This window comes from Anopheles marshallii, chromosome 2, assembly GCF_943734725.1.
Source record: "Anopheles marshallii chromosome 2, idAnoMarsDA_429_01, whole genome shotgun sequence".
Lineage (NCBI taxonomy): Eukaryota > Metazoa > Arthropoda > Insecta > Diptera > Culicidae > Anopheles > Anopheles marshallii.
The window spans coordinates 71,367,270-71,385,210 of record NC_071326.1 but is presented as its reverse complement, the minus strand read 5'-3'; the positions used below and the strand labels follow the sequence as shown (position 1 = coordinate 71,385,210).

General features: G+C 40.3%; 1 protein-coding gene across 1 annotated transcript in view; it reads right to left on the bottom strand.

The window, feature by feature from the left end:
* LOC128718510 (cysteine-rich motor neuron 1 protein) overlaps positions 1 to 17,941 on the bottom strand; it is a 126,537-nt gene that overhangs the window by 95,509 nt on the left and 13,087 nt on the right. The window contains exons 3-4 of the mRNA XM_053812133.1: positions 11,745 to 11,914; positions 11,544 to 11,628 (exon numbers count right to left, since the gene is read on the bottom strand). Coding sequence (XP_053668108.1) covers positions 11,544 to 11,628; positions 11,745 to 11,914 — 255 coding nt within the window. The remainder of the gene's footprint in view (positions 1 to 11,543; positions 11,629 to 11,744; positions 11,915 to 17,941) is intronic.

The window sequence follows — 17,941 nt, the reverse complement described above, 5'->3', positions numbered from 1 at the left end:
ATTCTTTTATATATTTCACTTGAACTTTAAAGGAAAAGAAAGGATTAACTGTAAATTTAAAGAACCTTGTATAGAAATCGATGCCAGCTATTATGCAATTAAAAGTAATGTATTTTAAACTTGTCAGCAAAATGCGGTTGTTTAAAAATGGAACCTTGTTTTTATCTCGTGAACAAATGAATCATTCATTCCATTTCCTAAATGGTTTCGTTCCCCAAATTCACTTTTACATTTGCCGGACAACAACAAGACAAAGTTGGGTACCAATTAATTTTATTAATTTCATCAAGCGCACACAACCTTGAGCCAACTGGGAAAATTAAATTTAATGTCACTTCTATCTTGAATTACTGCTCCTTTTTTTTCGCTTTCTCTCTGGCACACTACTGAGCGAACATCTCCAACATCTTGCCCGTGTCCAGCGCTCAAAATCAAAGAACCGCGGAGTAGAAGTCACGACTGTCACCATCACTAAAGTGAGCAAGTGGAAAACTTTTTTGATGGTTTCGAAATTGTTTTTTTTTGTCTCCATTCTGGCAAATCATGGTTGGGAGAGAGAGAGAGATAGAGAGAGAGAAAGAAAAAAAGAATCCTTAAAGGCCAACGGCACAGGCTTCGGGCTTCCAAGGAAGCAGGAAAAGTGCCAGCAAGAATGATGGGAGAATATCAACGGAAAAGCTCCGATAAGAAGGTTCACCAAACAACCTTTGCATCATAACCGCAAACTACGGTTTGCTAACTTTCGCCTAGGTCAGCTTTTTCTATGTCGTTCTCTTTGTTTTTTTCCCTGTTTATTTGATGAAATTGAAGGACATTGTTCGGGATAAAAATATATCTTAAAAAGAATACTTTTTGTTTAATACAAGTATTTGTTTCGAAGAGGATTGATTCATACAATCCTTTATAATTTGACAGCTGCAACACCTAATTTCCGTATCAGACAAAATGTTCTCACTGTCAGTAATGTTCGTCCCGCACTACAAAATGTAGGTTTTTTTTTACAGAAATAATACATTTTCATACCATTTTTTCCAGTTTTTTTCTGAACCACGAATATAATTTACAAAAGTAACTATATTTGCAATTTTTACCTTCGTTTACTCACAGAATAGTATGCTAATTTATCCACCCGTTCAGCACTCTGCACAACTGCAGAAGTTGTGGTAAAGAAATTGATTGAAGCCAGCAAAATACTTTATGCAGCAATGCTGCACCATGCTTCATAAAATTGCATGGCGATGATAAAATGATGAATACATTTCAATGTTTTCATCGGCCAGGTAGGATGCATCGACAATATGCTGATTAAGTGGTAATGGCCCATACAAGGTGGGCCATCAAGTAGACAAAGGAAAAAAAAATCGAATCCACACATCGCATGCGACAATGAAGAGCGCAATTGTCAACATGTTTTTATTGTGTTCTGTTTTTTTTTTTTTCGTTGCAAAATTGATCACGAAGTGGAAAAATGCTTTTACTGTTGGTAAACCATTTTAATCAACAAGATCGTTCATCATGGTGGTAGTAGAGCAAGTAAAGCATTCGCTGAAACAGAGTGAATGAAAAGCTACAAAGCATGTTTCATTAATTGTCACCCACAATTAAATCAACATATAAAAATATAACGAAAGAAGCATTAAATCCTCTTAATTTGACACTTTTGTGTGGTTTTCTTCGATACAAAAGCAAACCAAATATCATTTTATAAAAAAAAAATCTTAGGATTCAAGACATGGAAACACATTAAGAAGTAATACAATTATATTAATTTAATTCAATCATTGAATTAACTTTTCAAAGGACATTTCTAAATATTCAATATATGACAAAATAGTAGTAAAGAGGAGTCAATAGAAAAACAACGTAAAAAATATATAATATTTAACATTTACATATTCTTATGCCGATGCATAAACTACTTCGGTAGCATTTTTATTGTTCGTTGGTATGTTTAAGTGAAATATACACCAGATAATCTGGGAACCTTCTTGGGCTTCGAGAAAATGTCAAGGCAAATAAGCAACTATTTAAACTATGTTGACATCATATTTTCCTTGATGAATCACCTTCCCAAAGCGGAAGTTTTCGACGTTTTAATGCGGGTTTCGAAATTGAAATCGATACCCCGAATTTCCCACAGACCTGTCAAATGAGAAGATCGAAATTTCACCCGATGTATTGTACAAAATTTCCTAGTACTAGCCAAAGGTATTTATTTTTAAATTTAGTTCTCTTTGTTTTGTCTTTGTCTTTGTAGGAGATTAGATGCATCTAAAGATGAGGGTGGAGTGTAGCTTTCCCGGAAGCCGAGTTTCCTGGAAACGGCTTAGTGACTTGTCCATGTCATCACGATACGCTCTAAGGTGAGTGGGCCAAGAAGACAAAATAGTGAGTAAAATGTCCGCCCAAATCCCTTTTCAACTTTAAACGTCCGTTATTTTGCCATAAAATTGCTGTCACTGCTGTCATATTAAAAAAATATAAATTCATTTCCAATATTTGAGCTATAATTATAATTATAAAATATAGGAATTGCAGACTCTTGAAGGTGTATCACTGTCTTTTGTATTCAATCGATAGTTCCTCTACACAAAAAATCAAATAACTGTGCTTTCTATCGAGGTTATGTGTATATCTTCTCTTAAGGAAAGAATGATTCCAATCATTGAAAGCTGTTCAGAAAAACACATACACTTATGGTACGTTTCTTCCATCGTACTAATACTAATAAAACTTTTGCTGACAGTCCATTCCTTGCTTAACCCAATTTCATTGGCTTTCATTTGAACAACCCATCGCCCATTATTTGCTACTGATCACATCCTTCAGCTTGTCACACAGCTACTAACCGTCTTGGTGCTTGCACCGCTTTTCGGACCGCTCCACTCCACTCAGCTAAACGAAGGCCATCTTAATGAGACAATCCTTTAGAACATGCCGGTTCAATTTAGCTTGTTTCGTTCCACACGAAGCTTTTGCGTGTCCTCCACCTTTTGTACTGACGTGGACGTGGAATTGTGACCACGTTCTGTTTTTCGTTTTGCGATCCGTACCAACAACAAAAAAAAAGCGAGACATGAAATAAATCCACTCACCACCCTTCAAGTGGAGAACACACACAAAAAAAAATCGGCAGAACTCTTAGCAGCCGTCCACTAGCAGACACTTCGTATCAAAAACCGTAAAATGATCCCAAGGATATGGCCAAGCAGTTTCACTCCATTAGGGCATTTTTCTTACCGGTGTGTGTGTGTGTGAGTGGACCGAATTTCTACGGCGAACTCATCGCTCATCGCACCATTCATCACGGACAGAACACGGACAGAATCGTTGTTGCCGCCGGGGCTAAAGTGGAACGCTCAAACGAAGCGTAAAATTTCGTCCTTCTCCATTCACCTGCCTTCAAATACCCGCTGTCCGGTTGCCTTCTCTGCCGCCTGGGTTTTCACTTTCGTCGCAAAGCTCACACAGATGCTTTACAGCTGGCAGCCTTGTTTGTGGGGGTTGATAAATGGTTCGAAAATGATTTTCCAGAACCGGTCACCAGTGCGCCGCGTTGGTGTGCGACACAAAAGCACGAACGTCTTCTTACGGTTCTTCCCAGCCAGACCATCTTAGCCTTTCACGAGGCCGGTGCCGAAAATCTTGTTGTGTGAATTTCGGCGAAACAATTTTTCACCATTAATTCATTTTACTCGCCTTTGAAACTCCATCCAAGCAGTGGCCCGTGTGCCACACAAAAGCGCCGCAATCGGGTTTGTGAGCCGCTTCCTTTTGAGCCGAGAACAAAACCCATTGCTAAGCGGAACCGAAGCGCCTTCTAATGACCGTCGTGAGATTTTAATGCGCTATCCCATCGGGAAGAATCGGGAAGGACAAAACAAAATTCTACCCTCTGGAAGCACATTCACTAACATCATTCGGAAAAATAGAAAGGATTTTAAGCATCCCTGAATGTAACAAACTTAGCACCCGCAACGGACAAACTCCCTCGATGTAACCTTTTTTTTACGCATCAATTATAGACGAGCTAACGAGCGGCACCATTGGCAAATAAACCGTTTCTGAATTATTGATTTCTTGGGCAAACGGGCCCGATTGAGCATTTTTCTTTGCCCTTTATTTTGTGTATTTTTCGACCTATTGTTACCCAGCATCAAATCAAAAACAGACCAATCTAAAGAATAATATAGGGAAAACGGGAAAATTCATCGACAAACAACAACAATCCCGAACGGTGGGTCTGTTCCAGTGGCGTAGCGCGAACCGAACAACCCCCTTTATTCGGTCGAACTTCGATGCGTACACAGCGCAACCAGTGATGCCTTAGCGTTACGAAAAACGCTCCCGGTGGTTAGGTGGGTCAACATTACGTATAAATCTGTCCCCATCATTTCCACTCCACGCGTTCGGACGGTCGATTACCGGACCGGAGTTTCATGATTGCCGTCTGGAGAATTTTAAAACCCCCGGCTTTAAAGCTTTAACCCCTCGGTCGAAGGTTTCGCGGTCCGTAAATGTACGATTCACGAGCATAGGGGAACGTGGGTTGTAAGCCAACGAATCGGGTCCTCCATGGATGGTGGTGTGTAATTCATCGAATAAATTGAATATTTGGAAACCGTAAGCCGAAGGAGGTTAAGGCAAGGTTTGATGAAAATTTAATTTCTTGTTATATTTCCATTCAATTGATTGACGAAAGGCTCGGCATCATTTGCATTACTACAATGCTTTAATGTGATGTACATGCAGAGTAAGAATAATTTGCGTTAAAAATTATTAGTGAGTAAGTTAACTTAAATCTATTTGCAATTTTAAAGTTGAAATTTGTACAGCCTTGCTTTGTTGTAATATTTTGCACAATCTTCCAGGATAGGTTTGGCTTTGATAATGTAGATGCACCACAGTAGATGCACCGAATCCAACTTAAAGATCCGATTGACTTATTCTACGGTTGTATTTTATACGTGTAAGCCCAATTCTAAGTCTCGTCAGGTTGACTTACTTGATAAATATGATGATTATTGTTCCTGTTTCAGTCGTTTGGAGCAGCATTTATGTTTGCCAATTGATAATTGATGTCTTCGATGTCATTCCCATTAATTAATTCTTTCCAGAACGATATTCTTAAAGTATTTATTCGTCTGCATGCCCATCAATGCCACAATTGCCGGAAAACCAGCAAAAGGTATTGTGAGTTGTAGAGAGTATACTCTTAAGAAACTAAAATTCACGATCCTTAGATATTCCTCAATATTTCAACTATTTTAACTCATGTTTTGAATAATGTGATTGTGAAATAATTCATGAGTTGTAAAACTCATATCTGAAATAATTAACCGTAAGCGTGATTTTTGCCGGCTTTAATGCGTGTTTTTTGATTCTGGTTTTTTTCCGACGCAATATTACTCAATCAATTTATTATCCTTAAATTAGCTTTTAAAGATTTTAAGTTTATCTAGCAAAAGAGCGCTGGTAGTTATTTGTGGTATCAAATTAGATTGAATGAAGATGAGCATGGGTAAAGAGTCTCAGTATTTTAACCATCTCACTCATACTGAGTGAATCTACTTAAGTGTTTGAAAACTAGTTAACTCACTCACTTTAACTTAAATATCTAAAATGAGCTGATATTGCCATCACTAGCGCATCACTAGTGGTACATTTGAACAAGCCCTCAATTTTGTTACGTTTGTAAACAATTAAAACAAATAGAAATATATTACCTAGGGTAAATACACTTCCACGATAGCTTCCAAATGGCGGGTCGTTCGGGTTGTATTGATCACCTTTTAAGTGGTTCATTTTACAGACTAATTTACTAACTGATTCATGATGCTCCCGATACACTTGTACTCCCACTCGACTGTACAATACCGTGGGTGTATTTATCGATACACCAATACACAATCTTCTACGCCATCGGCATTGGCATGGGCCAACATTAAAGCAAACAGGCCCCACGAACACACGACACGACCGGCAAACAACCGGAGCGTTATCCCATCATGCACGTGTGGCTCTTAATTATCACTTTACTTTGGGTTATGATTGTCGAAAGCGACACGGCTCGGGACCGGAGTATTTTTTTGGGGCTGAAGGTACTTTAATTATTATTATTATTATTACTATTAACCACTGCCAAGGCCATTGGATGGCTCGCAGCCGGCATTTAATGTGCTTCGACGCATTACCATAACACCAACACACAGTGCGACCTGGGGACTGGTAAGTGGGTTGGTTTCATTTTTCGTAGTCGTTATGTCACGATAAACATTACCGTTATCAAACCTTGATTACTATCGGCGAATGGCACGCCGGGTGGAGATCCCATCAGCATCAATCAGGGACGCGTTGGGAAATTGAACGCCAGGCAAGGAAAACCGTCGAAACATTAACGCACTGCTGGAGCCCTAAACTCGACACGCGGGTCTGAGAGTTTCCTCTTTAAAGTCTTATCGTAGCCTGGGTATGGCTTTAAAAGTTGCGAGGAAAGCAGCAGAAAAACCTTTGTTTTCTCCAACAATCTCCCACACAGGAGCGGAAATACGCAGTTCATGAACAAAACCGCCACAGTTCAGTCTTTCAGGCGTTTCTTCTATCCAGAGATGCTATCTATTGCTTCACCTCCGCACGGTTGGTGGCCCGTTTTAGCAGCTGTAGGTTGGCATATTCTGATCAATTTCTAATGAAAACATCAGCAAAACAAAAACAAAAAACCTCGAAAAAGCAAAATACACCAGCCGCTTGATGGTTTCGGGGGGAAAAAAAAGTTATGAAAAGCGAAGCAGTAACATCTTTCGTTAATAATTTCCGGCACCTTCATCAATAATTTGGTGCGAGGCGGTAAATGTGTGTGTGTGTGTGTTTTTTTTTAAAGAAGTCAACATGCGCACCGTTGGAAGATGAAGAAATCCGTAGGGTGCACGATACACAACGAAATCAAATTCTCATCAAGCGCTATTTTGAACATTACTTATAACGATGTGCATGACGTCGGCACCTAGCTGGTCTTGTATTAGGCGACGGAACTTTAATAGAATTCTAGGTAATATGCACAAACCATTTTAAAGCTTGAACATAAGGCTTGCAAATACCTCTTGCTATGATTCAAATTGATTTTCAACTGTAATTAAAGACACTGATTTTCCAATAAAAAAAAGCTTCCTTCTGTGACAGCCGGTTCCAACATTGGCCAATTTAGAACTTTATAAATGGTTGATAACAATAACATAAACCTGAAGAACTCATACAGATATGAGAGGAAAAACAATATCGCTCACCACCTAATATACTCAGCCACATAAGTGAGTCTTCGGAACCACTTGGACAATCTCAGCTCGTTTTGAAAGAAAGCCAATATCCACCCAGTGCATGCACATCAAAGAAGCGAATAACAAACAAAAAAAAAATAAGTACCCAACTTTGTAATCTATTTTCTTTCCCCTGTTGGGGATGCATGGCATCCTTTTGCAAGTGGCAACTCATTACAAAACTTAATCTACTTCCAAGACGTATCTTTGGCTTCCGTTGGTGATCGTTTTCTTTTTTTTTTTTGCTGTTGTTGTGTTTCTTTGCCGCCCCACAAGTGTCTGCACGTTTGCCTGCTGGCACTTCGGTACCATTTGATGTTGATTAGCTTTTTTACTTGCCCCCGTACACGATGGCAACGGCAAGCTGGGCTGTGTGGGTGATGCAAGTCAATTTTCTTGACTGCGTCCTGCTGCGTTAATGACATCCATGCGATCCCGATGAGTTTGGGAAGGAACGCTGCTGTCCTGACGTAAGAAATCTCCGACCACAGCTAGAGCGTTGCGAGACGATGCAACGAAGTGTCTTGAATGTATTATTTTGAGTGGAGTTAGAGTTGCTCTTAACAGGAACACAGAGCATCACTTCTGGCATGACATGTTTCGCTTTTGTATTGCAAAGTCATGCAGGATTCTTTTTTGGTTTCTTTTTTTTTTGTTTTGGGGAGCTTACAGCTTTCTGAACCGAGTTTAACTTTTTTTTTTGCATATTATGAAGTTATATTGCCACTGTCCTGTCGTGGCATCATAACAAATAGTACCTCCACGCAATGTTTACAGTTCCAAGTGATTTACTTAAAACATAACGCGAATCTACTCGCAGGCTAATTTTAAATTCTCTTTAACGTTGGAAAAATCCCACACATCAAAGACACATCGTAAGGGAAGATAAACAACTTAGTCATACGTGTGATGAGTCCTGCTCGGGTACGTTATTCCCAACGACGCTGGCAGCGCTGTTACAAGTACACACACTGCTCAAGGTTAAGATTAAATCCCCCGCCTTGCTAGTTCCGAGACATTCCAGGGTATATCCTGCGCAAAAAAAATGCGCTCCCTACGGGATGCGACACACCGATAAATGTCGACTCAGGGCTGACGGGTTGGTTCAAATCAGAAAGGAACCACTTCTGGGAAACCCAACATTACAGCGAAGATAACGACGATTATGACCGCCGGCCTCCGTGCCCGGGAGAGCGTTGGGCAAACCATAAATCTTCCCCATAATCGATCAGATCTCACTTAATCGATGGTTTCGATGTGCGTTCCGGGCGGTGCGCTGGGAAGGATGCTTGGGAAAAACGTACCGGAGGCGTTTGTTTAAGCAAGTTGCTCGACAAGGAAAAGGCGGCATGATTTGTGGCTAGCAGAAAGTTTCTGCTCGTTTACCGTGCTGGCCGTAATCTGTCAACTTATTTCAATTTTCCTCTCGTTTTGGATCGATCGGATACCGTGCGAGACGATGTAGCTATTCTGGGTATCATGGCGATATGCAGAAAGAAGAATTTAATATCAGCAGCTATAGAGTGGAGTGGTTGGTTGACGAAATTAAATTTCAAACTACTTTTCTATAATGTTTTGGAAGTTCTTAAATCTTTCGTAAAAGAAACCCTAGGCAATAACAGCCAATCAAGCATTATGTAAGCCAAACTTTACAACTGACGTCGCATAAAAAGAGCCATAAAGTAATCGTGCATTTGTCCTAGTCCTATGAGAAGTTACTCCGGTTAAGCATCCGGCGCCCTAGAAACTGCCAAATTTCCCAAGAAAATGGTTCGCAACTCAAGATTCATATCAAAGTTACCCTTCTTTTTTTCACCCCAAATGTTCCATTTTGTTCTAGCCCTGTAGAGCGGTGTGCAGGAACGTTACCGAAACTGTTGCCGGTTGTCGCAGCGGAACGTCACGATGCTGTTTCCGGCGCTGCTCGTAATAGTGAGAACCTAATACTTCGAGTCCGGACGAGTTAGTTCCCCGAAAATGGAACGAATATTAAACCGTCCCGACCTCATCCTGCTCCTTGGCAACCGTAAAGTACCTCAATAGCTTCGTGACGAAGCGACAGGGCTCTGCCGTTACCAAACGCTTTTTCCAGAGGCTGCTCTTTTTCCTTCGGTGAAACAGCAATGCACACCAAAAGGAACAGTTAGGATGAACAGACTTTGTACCGTAGGCTTGAAATGAACAGCGCACCAAAAAAAAATTCAACAAATGCATAGTTTTTGTAGTGCTAGAGCGGAGAAATCCTCGCCAACGAGTAGCTCTGCATTCCTTCCAAAACGAAAGTAATAGTTCGTTTTTTGGATGCCCAAGAAATACCTAAAAAGCACCGACAAGTTGCTTTTCTACCAACGCAAGAGAAAGATGCAATGCAAACGTTCGACGCTTACGGACTGCCACGTACCCACTGGGAAACTATCCAGAAGTAGTACCCACCAAAAAAAACCACGGGGCGTTCAGATTATTAATGTTTCACTAGAAATTCCTTCGTTTTTCGTCGTTTGGCCATGTTGCAGCATTTCACTCGGGTACAGGACGAGGCAAATTTGCGTGCCTGGCTGACTGCTCGACCGCCAGTAGTGCATTTCACCGTAGATCATAATATTTTTGCGAGTTGAACAACAGTGGCTTTACTAGCTACGCCATCTTCATCATCATCATCATCGTCGTTGGTTGGAGAGCTGCAGGAATATTAGGACCAATTTATCATGCTTGCACTTGAAAGGAAGTATTAATTTAGTCCACGCAGTCGAATTGCTTTCGCAACCGAATGGTAACAGTGCGATTTCACTGTGACAATTTTGCTGCGCACCATTTTCATTACCGTTCGGTGTGCAAACCAGTGCAGTTGCAGTTGCTCAATTAAATTAATTACGCTTCATAAAATCAAGTTACATAACATTATTGTTTGCAATCAATTTAAAGCAATCTTACCTGAAAAAGCTTTTTTCTCCTCCTACCCCGACCAGTGACGATCGATTCTGCAAGGAAAAGATTAGCAAAGCAGGAAACGAGATTGGAAAAATCGTTAGTTAGTGAAATTGCTTATCTAAACGAACTGATGTAAGCATCCGTTCAAAATGGATATTGAAATTAACCCAACCAGCGATTTAACCACGTCGACTAATGAAGTAGAAAACATTATCACGATCCTGCCTACCGGAACCTTTCGGTTGAACACTATTCCAGATAATTTCCCACCGGAAAGAAGAGGAAAACAAGGCTGTTACATAAAGGCTCCGATCGGAATAAGATATGATGGTGTTGCTGCATTATTGGTGCTTGGTTGCATATTTATAGGGTTTTTTTTTTCTACGATAGCATGGGAAACTTTCATCTATCTCCTGAGGTTGTAATAGTTAAGATGTAACATGCAGTATTATCTACAGTTTTATTTCCGTATTCATCGAGTTTTTGCAAGATGAATACGATTATGCGCAAAACCTTCTAAACTGAAACATTCTTGAAATAACCGATCAGCTGAAAAAGCTTTGAATAGAATCAATTTCGATTTGCTAAAGATCTTTTGCATAATATCATCTATACATTTGAAAGCCTAGAAATGATTTTCTCCCGTGAGATTAACACCTTGCAATAAGTAAATTAACACACACTCTGTGTTGTTGTTATCTAGAGCTTTACAAAGAATTTCAGATCATGCGGCAAACTTTGAACTCTTTCTGAAGTTTTTCATGTTGAAATAGAATTTTTTTCTTTCTTCTTCGGCACAACAATCTCAAGAGGTTGTTTATTCATCCATTAGTGGGATAATCAGTCCTGCCGTATGAAGACTGGTGCCACTACCAATACACCACTGGGCAACCCCAATAAATATAAAATATAAATATAATGATAATACTTCAAGAGCCGCCATATTGGATCTCCTAAAATAATAAATGAAATAAAATATTTACAGTTAAATGTTAAAATTTTCCACCTTTCTCGAGTTGTTATAAGATGATGTTGAACAAAGCTCAACTATCTCATTTTCAAACTGAAAACCCGGTAGATTTGAAAAATTTTCACACATTCGTCCAGACAAAACTCTGTTTCATAGCTCATGTGCCGAGAAATATGCATGTATTGGTGTGGTTCCAGCGTTATTCACGTAAAACTAGTTTGTAGACAAAATCATGCTAAAGTTACTACTCTCCTCTGCCAACAGCAATTAAAAATGCACCAGAAAACCTTTATTGGAGTTTCATTGTGTTTAATTGTTGTACTTCTACTCACCAAAACTTATTCTCGGCGGTGCCGTATAGTCCTCGTCGAACTCCAGCTCCGTTTTCACGAGATTTTCAATATTCAGCTGGCATTCCTGAAAATGGTACAAACAAGCAGCAGTTAGTAGAAAAAAACGGGAAAGTCCGATTGCAAAGTTAGCAAAAACTCAGGTTTCAAGCGTCATCGGATGGGGTTTTGCTTCACACCTACCTCCATGTTTTTGAAATCCCACTTGCTGATGGACTTGCTTTTGCACAGCCGTATCCGGTCCCAGCATTTGCACTTCCGATTGACAATCTCGCAGCCGGGTTCGATCAGCACCGTTTCCGGACAGTCGTCCTCACCCGGCCGGTCCCCATCGAGGCTCGTTGGCGGTACGTCTGCAGTGTGAGAAAGCACGCATTTCGCATGGAAATTCATTAAAAAGAGAAACAAACAAACACCCCCGATACAGCTGACCGGTGGAAAACTAAGGTAGTTGCCACTAGGAAGTGAAGGATATTCCAAATAAAATGGGGTGTAGCAATAAAGGGATGAAAGACAAAAATGCACTCGCACACGTTTGTTTTGTTAGTTTGCCCGACACCAGCACACTTAGAACATAAGGCTCGCCGTGCTCAGGAAGGGCAACCGATTTAATTGAGGCCCCGAAGGAGTTTTGCTTCCTTCCGTGCGCAAACGTGAGCGAGTTGCGAGTTTCCCTTAAATAAAAGTAAAGCCGGACCGGTTTTTCTTTTTGTTTGTTTTAATGCCTTTTTGCTTTGCTTCTTTCCTCCTTCCCCCGTGCGAATAGTTTCGAATAGCGCATCTTTTAGCTCTTAGTTGCGCCACCACCGCACTGGAGCGTACGAATTGGAAACGAAAACCGAAAGCCAAACGAATAAATTCCCGTAGCGCTGTGGAGATAGCATAGCAGGGCGGAAGTTTTGCACAGTAAGATTCTTGGGGAACTGACATCCTTTTATTTGTGACGCTGGTGCCGCACCGGGGTTTCTAATGAAAGGAAATGTTTCGGAAGCTGAAAGCCGGGCATCGTCATACCGGTGGCCGTGAAATAGAATGCATTTCGATTTTGGTATGCAAGAATGTGCTCAAGTTTATGCAAATCAGTTGCAGCCGGGGAGCTTTTTGTTCGACGCGCTTCATTCGATTCCGATGTTGGGGCAAACAAATTAGAGATGGATTGGAAAAGTTTGCAAGATGTGTCGTTGGTGTTTTAAAATAACAATCTTTTTACTTTTATCTTTTGCTTCTTTGCACTTCGGCGTTGTTGTAGTTGCGATTGTATAGCAAAAGCTGTACTTCTTTATGTTTGTTTTTAAACGCTGACCCAACAAATTGTCCATCACCAGTTTTTTGAGATAAATCGACTTCCCGGCCGGTTATTGATCACTGACAATCAAGATAAATCAATTCAAATAAATCAAACCACCAGTGCCGGTTGCATCCGCTGTTTGCGTTCTTGCTATCGGGCTTGATTTCGGTAGTGTGATTGCTGACGAACCTACTGATGATGATGATATGAGGAAGCAAATATTTGCCGGCTTTGCTCCGTTTGCGAAATAAAAACACACAGACCCAGCTCAACGTGTCTTCATTCCGTTCAGATGAGCCATCAATTTATCAACATTGGAACGGAGCGGATGAGACTGTTTGAGAAGGATCACCCTTAAAAATATAGCTCGGAAAAATCTGCCTCCATCCAAAGGCTGGATGCAATAAGGCGATACAATCACAAACAATTCCGATGGCAAATAAAGGAAAGATCTCGCGTTCAAAAGCTCAAATAGCACAGTTACCAACGCTCAAAGATTGTCCTTGCAAACAGGGGTGTTTGAGAAGGTTTGTTGTGAGTGTTTATCGTACGGACTCGATTCCGGCTTTCAAAATTGCCCTGTTTGTATGATACACAGAAAATAAAACATTAGATCAAATACTGATCCTTATTGATCTTTTCTTAAGAAATTGTTTCAATCGTCAACCGTCTCCCCCATGTTTGTTTGTTTTAACTCCGCGCCTTATGAGTCTCATGATGTGTTTTTGGCTTTGTTTTGCTTTCCGCACGCATACCATACGCAATCAAAATCAATTTTATTTTGTGCCGATTGCAGATATAAAGGCCAACCATTGTGGGACACGTATCGCCAATCAACAAATTTACCAGTCACGTTTTTCCAGGAACACTGGAACACCGTTATTCGTTTTTATAAGCTTTCGGAAAAGAATCGAAAAGACACACGCACCGAGCAAACAATCCTGCTCGAAAATGGCACCCTTTTTCTACCGAAATGGTGGGAAAGGAAGGTAATCCGCTACAAATTTGGTATGCGGAAAATTGATGTAGCACGAGCAGACTTTCTTGATTCGGCTCCGTGTTCAAATGCCCGACCGATTATTTGGCTGCGTCCTGAGGTTTCTGGCTTAAAACGGTTTCGATCTAATGCAAATTTATAGTCCCTTTTTTCACTTCACTCCATTTGCTGTTTCATTTCTTCGTGCCCACTGTTCCACTGCCATGAGCCTATTTTGAGACTGCCTTTCATCTATCGAGAGAGACAGCATTCTTGCGCTTTCTAACCCGTTCGACCTGAACGTCTATCCAAAACCGTTTCCAGCGCCTAAGCCGTTCTCCACCATTATGATACCCTTTCTTTACCCAATTTGGGGCAAACGAGCAGTGCGGATCAAGCGTGCAAGGGCACGCTTCAGCCTTCGGCTAGAAAGAATTGGAAGGAAAATGTATGTAAACGATGATGAAAAATCACCCAATCTTCGAGTTTGACTCTAGAAGAAAAGGAAATCTTTCGATTACGACTTGTGAACCGGGAGAGTTGCAATGAAACGTGTACAACCAAACCAGTGTAAGGAAGCGTAGGAAAGAGCTATATTTCTCGAACAAAAAATTTACATCTAGATGCCATTTTAAGGCATTAAAGAACCGATGTGAATATACATAATGCAAGGGCACAGGAAAAATAGAAAGCACTACATAATTAGATGTATTGTAACTCCTTCGTCGGGTTTCTAGGGAAAACCAAAAAAGACTAGGCGTCTCCATCAGGATAAACGGATCTACAAGTGGGTATTTTTTATAGAAAAATACTTTGTTATCAAAGCTACAAAAACAACAACAAAAAAAACTCAACGTTAAAGTTAATTAATTCATGGCGTACATAAAAAAATCATAACCGAGTATATTTTATTCTCTTTTGCTTCTGTAAAAAAATAATAAGAAAGATTAGGCGGCTCCATGTAAGAGAAAGCGTTGCAGATAACCTTTTCCCGAACAATCTTACGCAATTCGTAAACCTACAACTTTATACTCAAAACAATACGTCATGTAAAAACTCTATAACCCATATATTTCCTGTCAAGTCATGTTCGTTTTGAATCCATAAACAGAGGCTACCTCCATAAACAGAGAACGACTAGGCGTCTCCATCAGGAAGGAAATTTTGACGTACATTAATGTAGAGCCAATGGCTACTACTAATGCGTAAAAAAACCGTACAAGTTGTTTTTAGATGTGTTAGGAAAAAGCTTGAATTTATTTAAATATTATCAATCGCATATCTACCATAAGGTTTATTTCACAAAATTAAAACCGCACCGACCTATTACGCCGATGTGGGCCCCTACTGGACTGAAACGCATGAGATTATCCGAAACGAAAACATGGATAGTAAGGGTTGGTGAAATTGAATTGGTTTTTATGTCCGCACCCCAGGCTAAATTGTGTTTTGGCTACATTTTAGAAGCAACATGAGGTTTTTGTGGATTCGGATCAGGTTGGGTTATTTTATCATCCCACATCTACCATATCGGTATCTTTTGAAAGCCCTTGAAAAGCACAATCTGATTCAATCTTGATTACAAGCTAACTCAATCTCGGTAAGAGTTTACTCGTTTGCTTTGTAGCTCTCAAATCATATGTCCTGTCCCGTGCTGCAAATCGCCTTTTGATTAGCATTGTGTATCGTTGTTCTAGGGAATGAAAAACCCAAAACAAACGTATGAATATTTTGCGCAAAAGGCACATAATTTTAAAACCTTCTGCAAAGTATCGATTTAAATAGAAAATTTCAAACTAACCTCGATCACCAAATGCTACCGGTGTTGTGTTTCATCTCTATTTTGACAACAGGAAATTCATCTGCCAATGTAGACAATGTAGCGAGGAGCTACATGTCACAATTTACATATACATCCCTGTCATGATTACATTTTCATCATCAAATTCTTTCTGCAGGTGCTTTCGTCTTCTCGCACCACAAAATGTGATCCTAACCAACAAAACAAGGGCCAACATTTGCGAGCGGTTCACAGTCGAAATCAAATCAAGCCCTTTCGACAATCCTTTTCTGGCCGGGACACACACGGTTATGCATGAAACTGTTTTTGGTCAATCCGATTGGATGGTGTGCATGAACATTTAATAAGGTCGCACAAAAGTGCCTACAGCTTGGCGGGATCCGGTACCGAAAAACGCACAAATTGGGTTTCATCCGAAACACATATTACAAATTGTACCTTGTGGTTGCAAATATGGCCAATCGAAATCGAAACCTGTTCGATCGTGGCATGGGCATGGGTGACAGCGGATGAACTTGATTTAATTTTATGGTAATTCCATTATCGTGGACCGGAGGTCATCGGTGGACCAATCATGGGCTTTAATATTCTTAATTGATTAGTGCTTTTGGATTGTGTTGCTTGTTTGCCACACGCCAAAAATCGCATCGCATTGTAATCGATTATTAATGCAGGTGATTTAAAATAGTTGCACTCATTCTTCTTTCCACGTTGTGCAAATTATAATTAAATTTTATATTGTAATTAGATGACAATAGATGATAATACAGCAAGAGAGTCAACCGAGCATGCCCGGGATAAGGTTATAGACAAGGAGGAAATGCCTTGAGGAATTTGTACTGTTCGCAGTCAATATATGACTGAAAATACGGCTTAGAACTGTAGTAATTGTATTAAATAAAATACATGAATAATACAGAAAGAGAAATTAGTTAAAATCGATACTTGTGGTACTAAACGGAAAATCGTGATGATATTTTAGCCGAAATAAAAACTAACGCGAGAAAAAAAGTCCAGTAATGCTACGCAAAAAAGTAACTTTCACGAGAGGAATTGATTACAACACGACACCATTCGCTTGCTGCTGTATGGTTTACTATTAAGTCATTTCGAAATGTGTCACCAACTATCGATTCATCGACCCGTCTGCTGGCGAAATGTGGTCACACGTGTCATGCTCGACGTTGTCCAATTCTCGCCCAAAATCATCTCCAAATATAAGGAGTCAAAGAAAGGACATAATCATAGGCGTAATCATAAAGCATTGTAATCCACCAGAATCCAGCGTGGGTATTGTTTCGCCGTTTCCCATGGTTAACCTGCGTCCGGGCCGTAACGAAGTCAATTTGTTCCCGCGTTTAAGGGATCACATTCCAAATCGATTCCACACCTTTGTGTCGAAGCGTAAGTAAAGGTGAGTAAAGAAAAATGTGGCAAAAAAAGGAAAATTGAATGAGTGAGCATCTTTTCCGGACCCATCCGGATGCTACACGTAGAAACAAAAGCGTCCGAACCGAATGACCAGTGAATATTCGCACGACGGAGCGATTGTGCACGACTCAGCATTCGTCTCGCGAATTCGATTTCCTCGCAGCAAGCGTCTACGTGTGGATGGAATAAATTTATTCCGGAATCTAATAAATGCTACCAACGCTTCCGAGAAAAAACCCGTGGAAAACATACGCCTCCACCGTTCTGGCGAAGGTGTGTGGTTCGGTTTTCAAGCGAAAGATTACAATCGTCCCCCGTGTCATCGGGCGTAAGCAGACGTCTGGCACGTAGCGTGCGGCATGATAGCACGAAGCAACCAAAAGAGTAAATAAAAGTACAGCAACATTGCGTTTCTTTAGCTAATGTTTTCAACCATGGTCGGTTTGGTGTGCTGGTGAAAACTTTCCATCTAGCTTTCGATCAACTTCGAATGGGCGTCGTGTGTCAGAATTTCGCGGAACCGAATTTTCCAGCCCTCAGACCGATTTCTCACTCGGAAGCAAGCCTGTGCGCGGAATGTTAATGATAACTCTTGGTATTTCGGACGAGGTGTGACATTTGGAGCAACTTGTCGTTAAATTTAAAGCTTCTAATCACCCAAGAAGTGGAATTGAAATGAATATTCGAGCTATAAACTGAAACCAAACATGAGTCGCTTCAGATGTTTCAAGATTTTTTTATAAACATTCTGTAGAATTGAAAATTATTTCACTGTAAAATCTAATGCTCTTTTACTTAAAATAAAAGATCCTTCACAAAAGAGATTCAAAAGGAGGAATAAGAATGCAATTTTCTTATGTTTTACGGCTCATAATTATTTATGA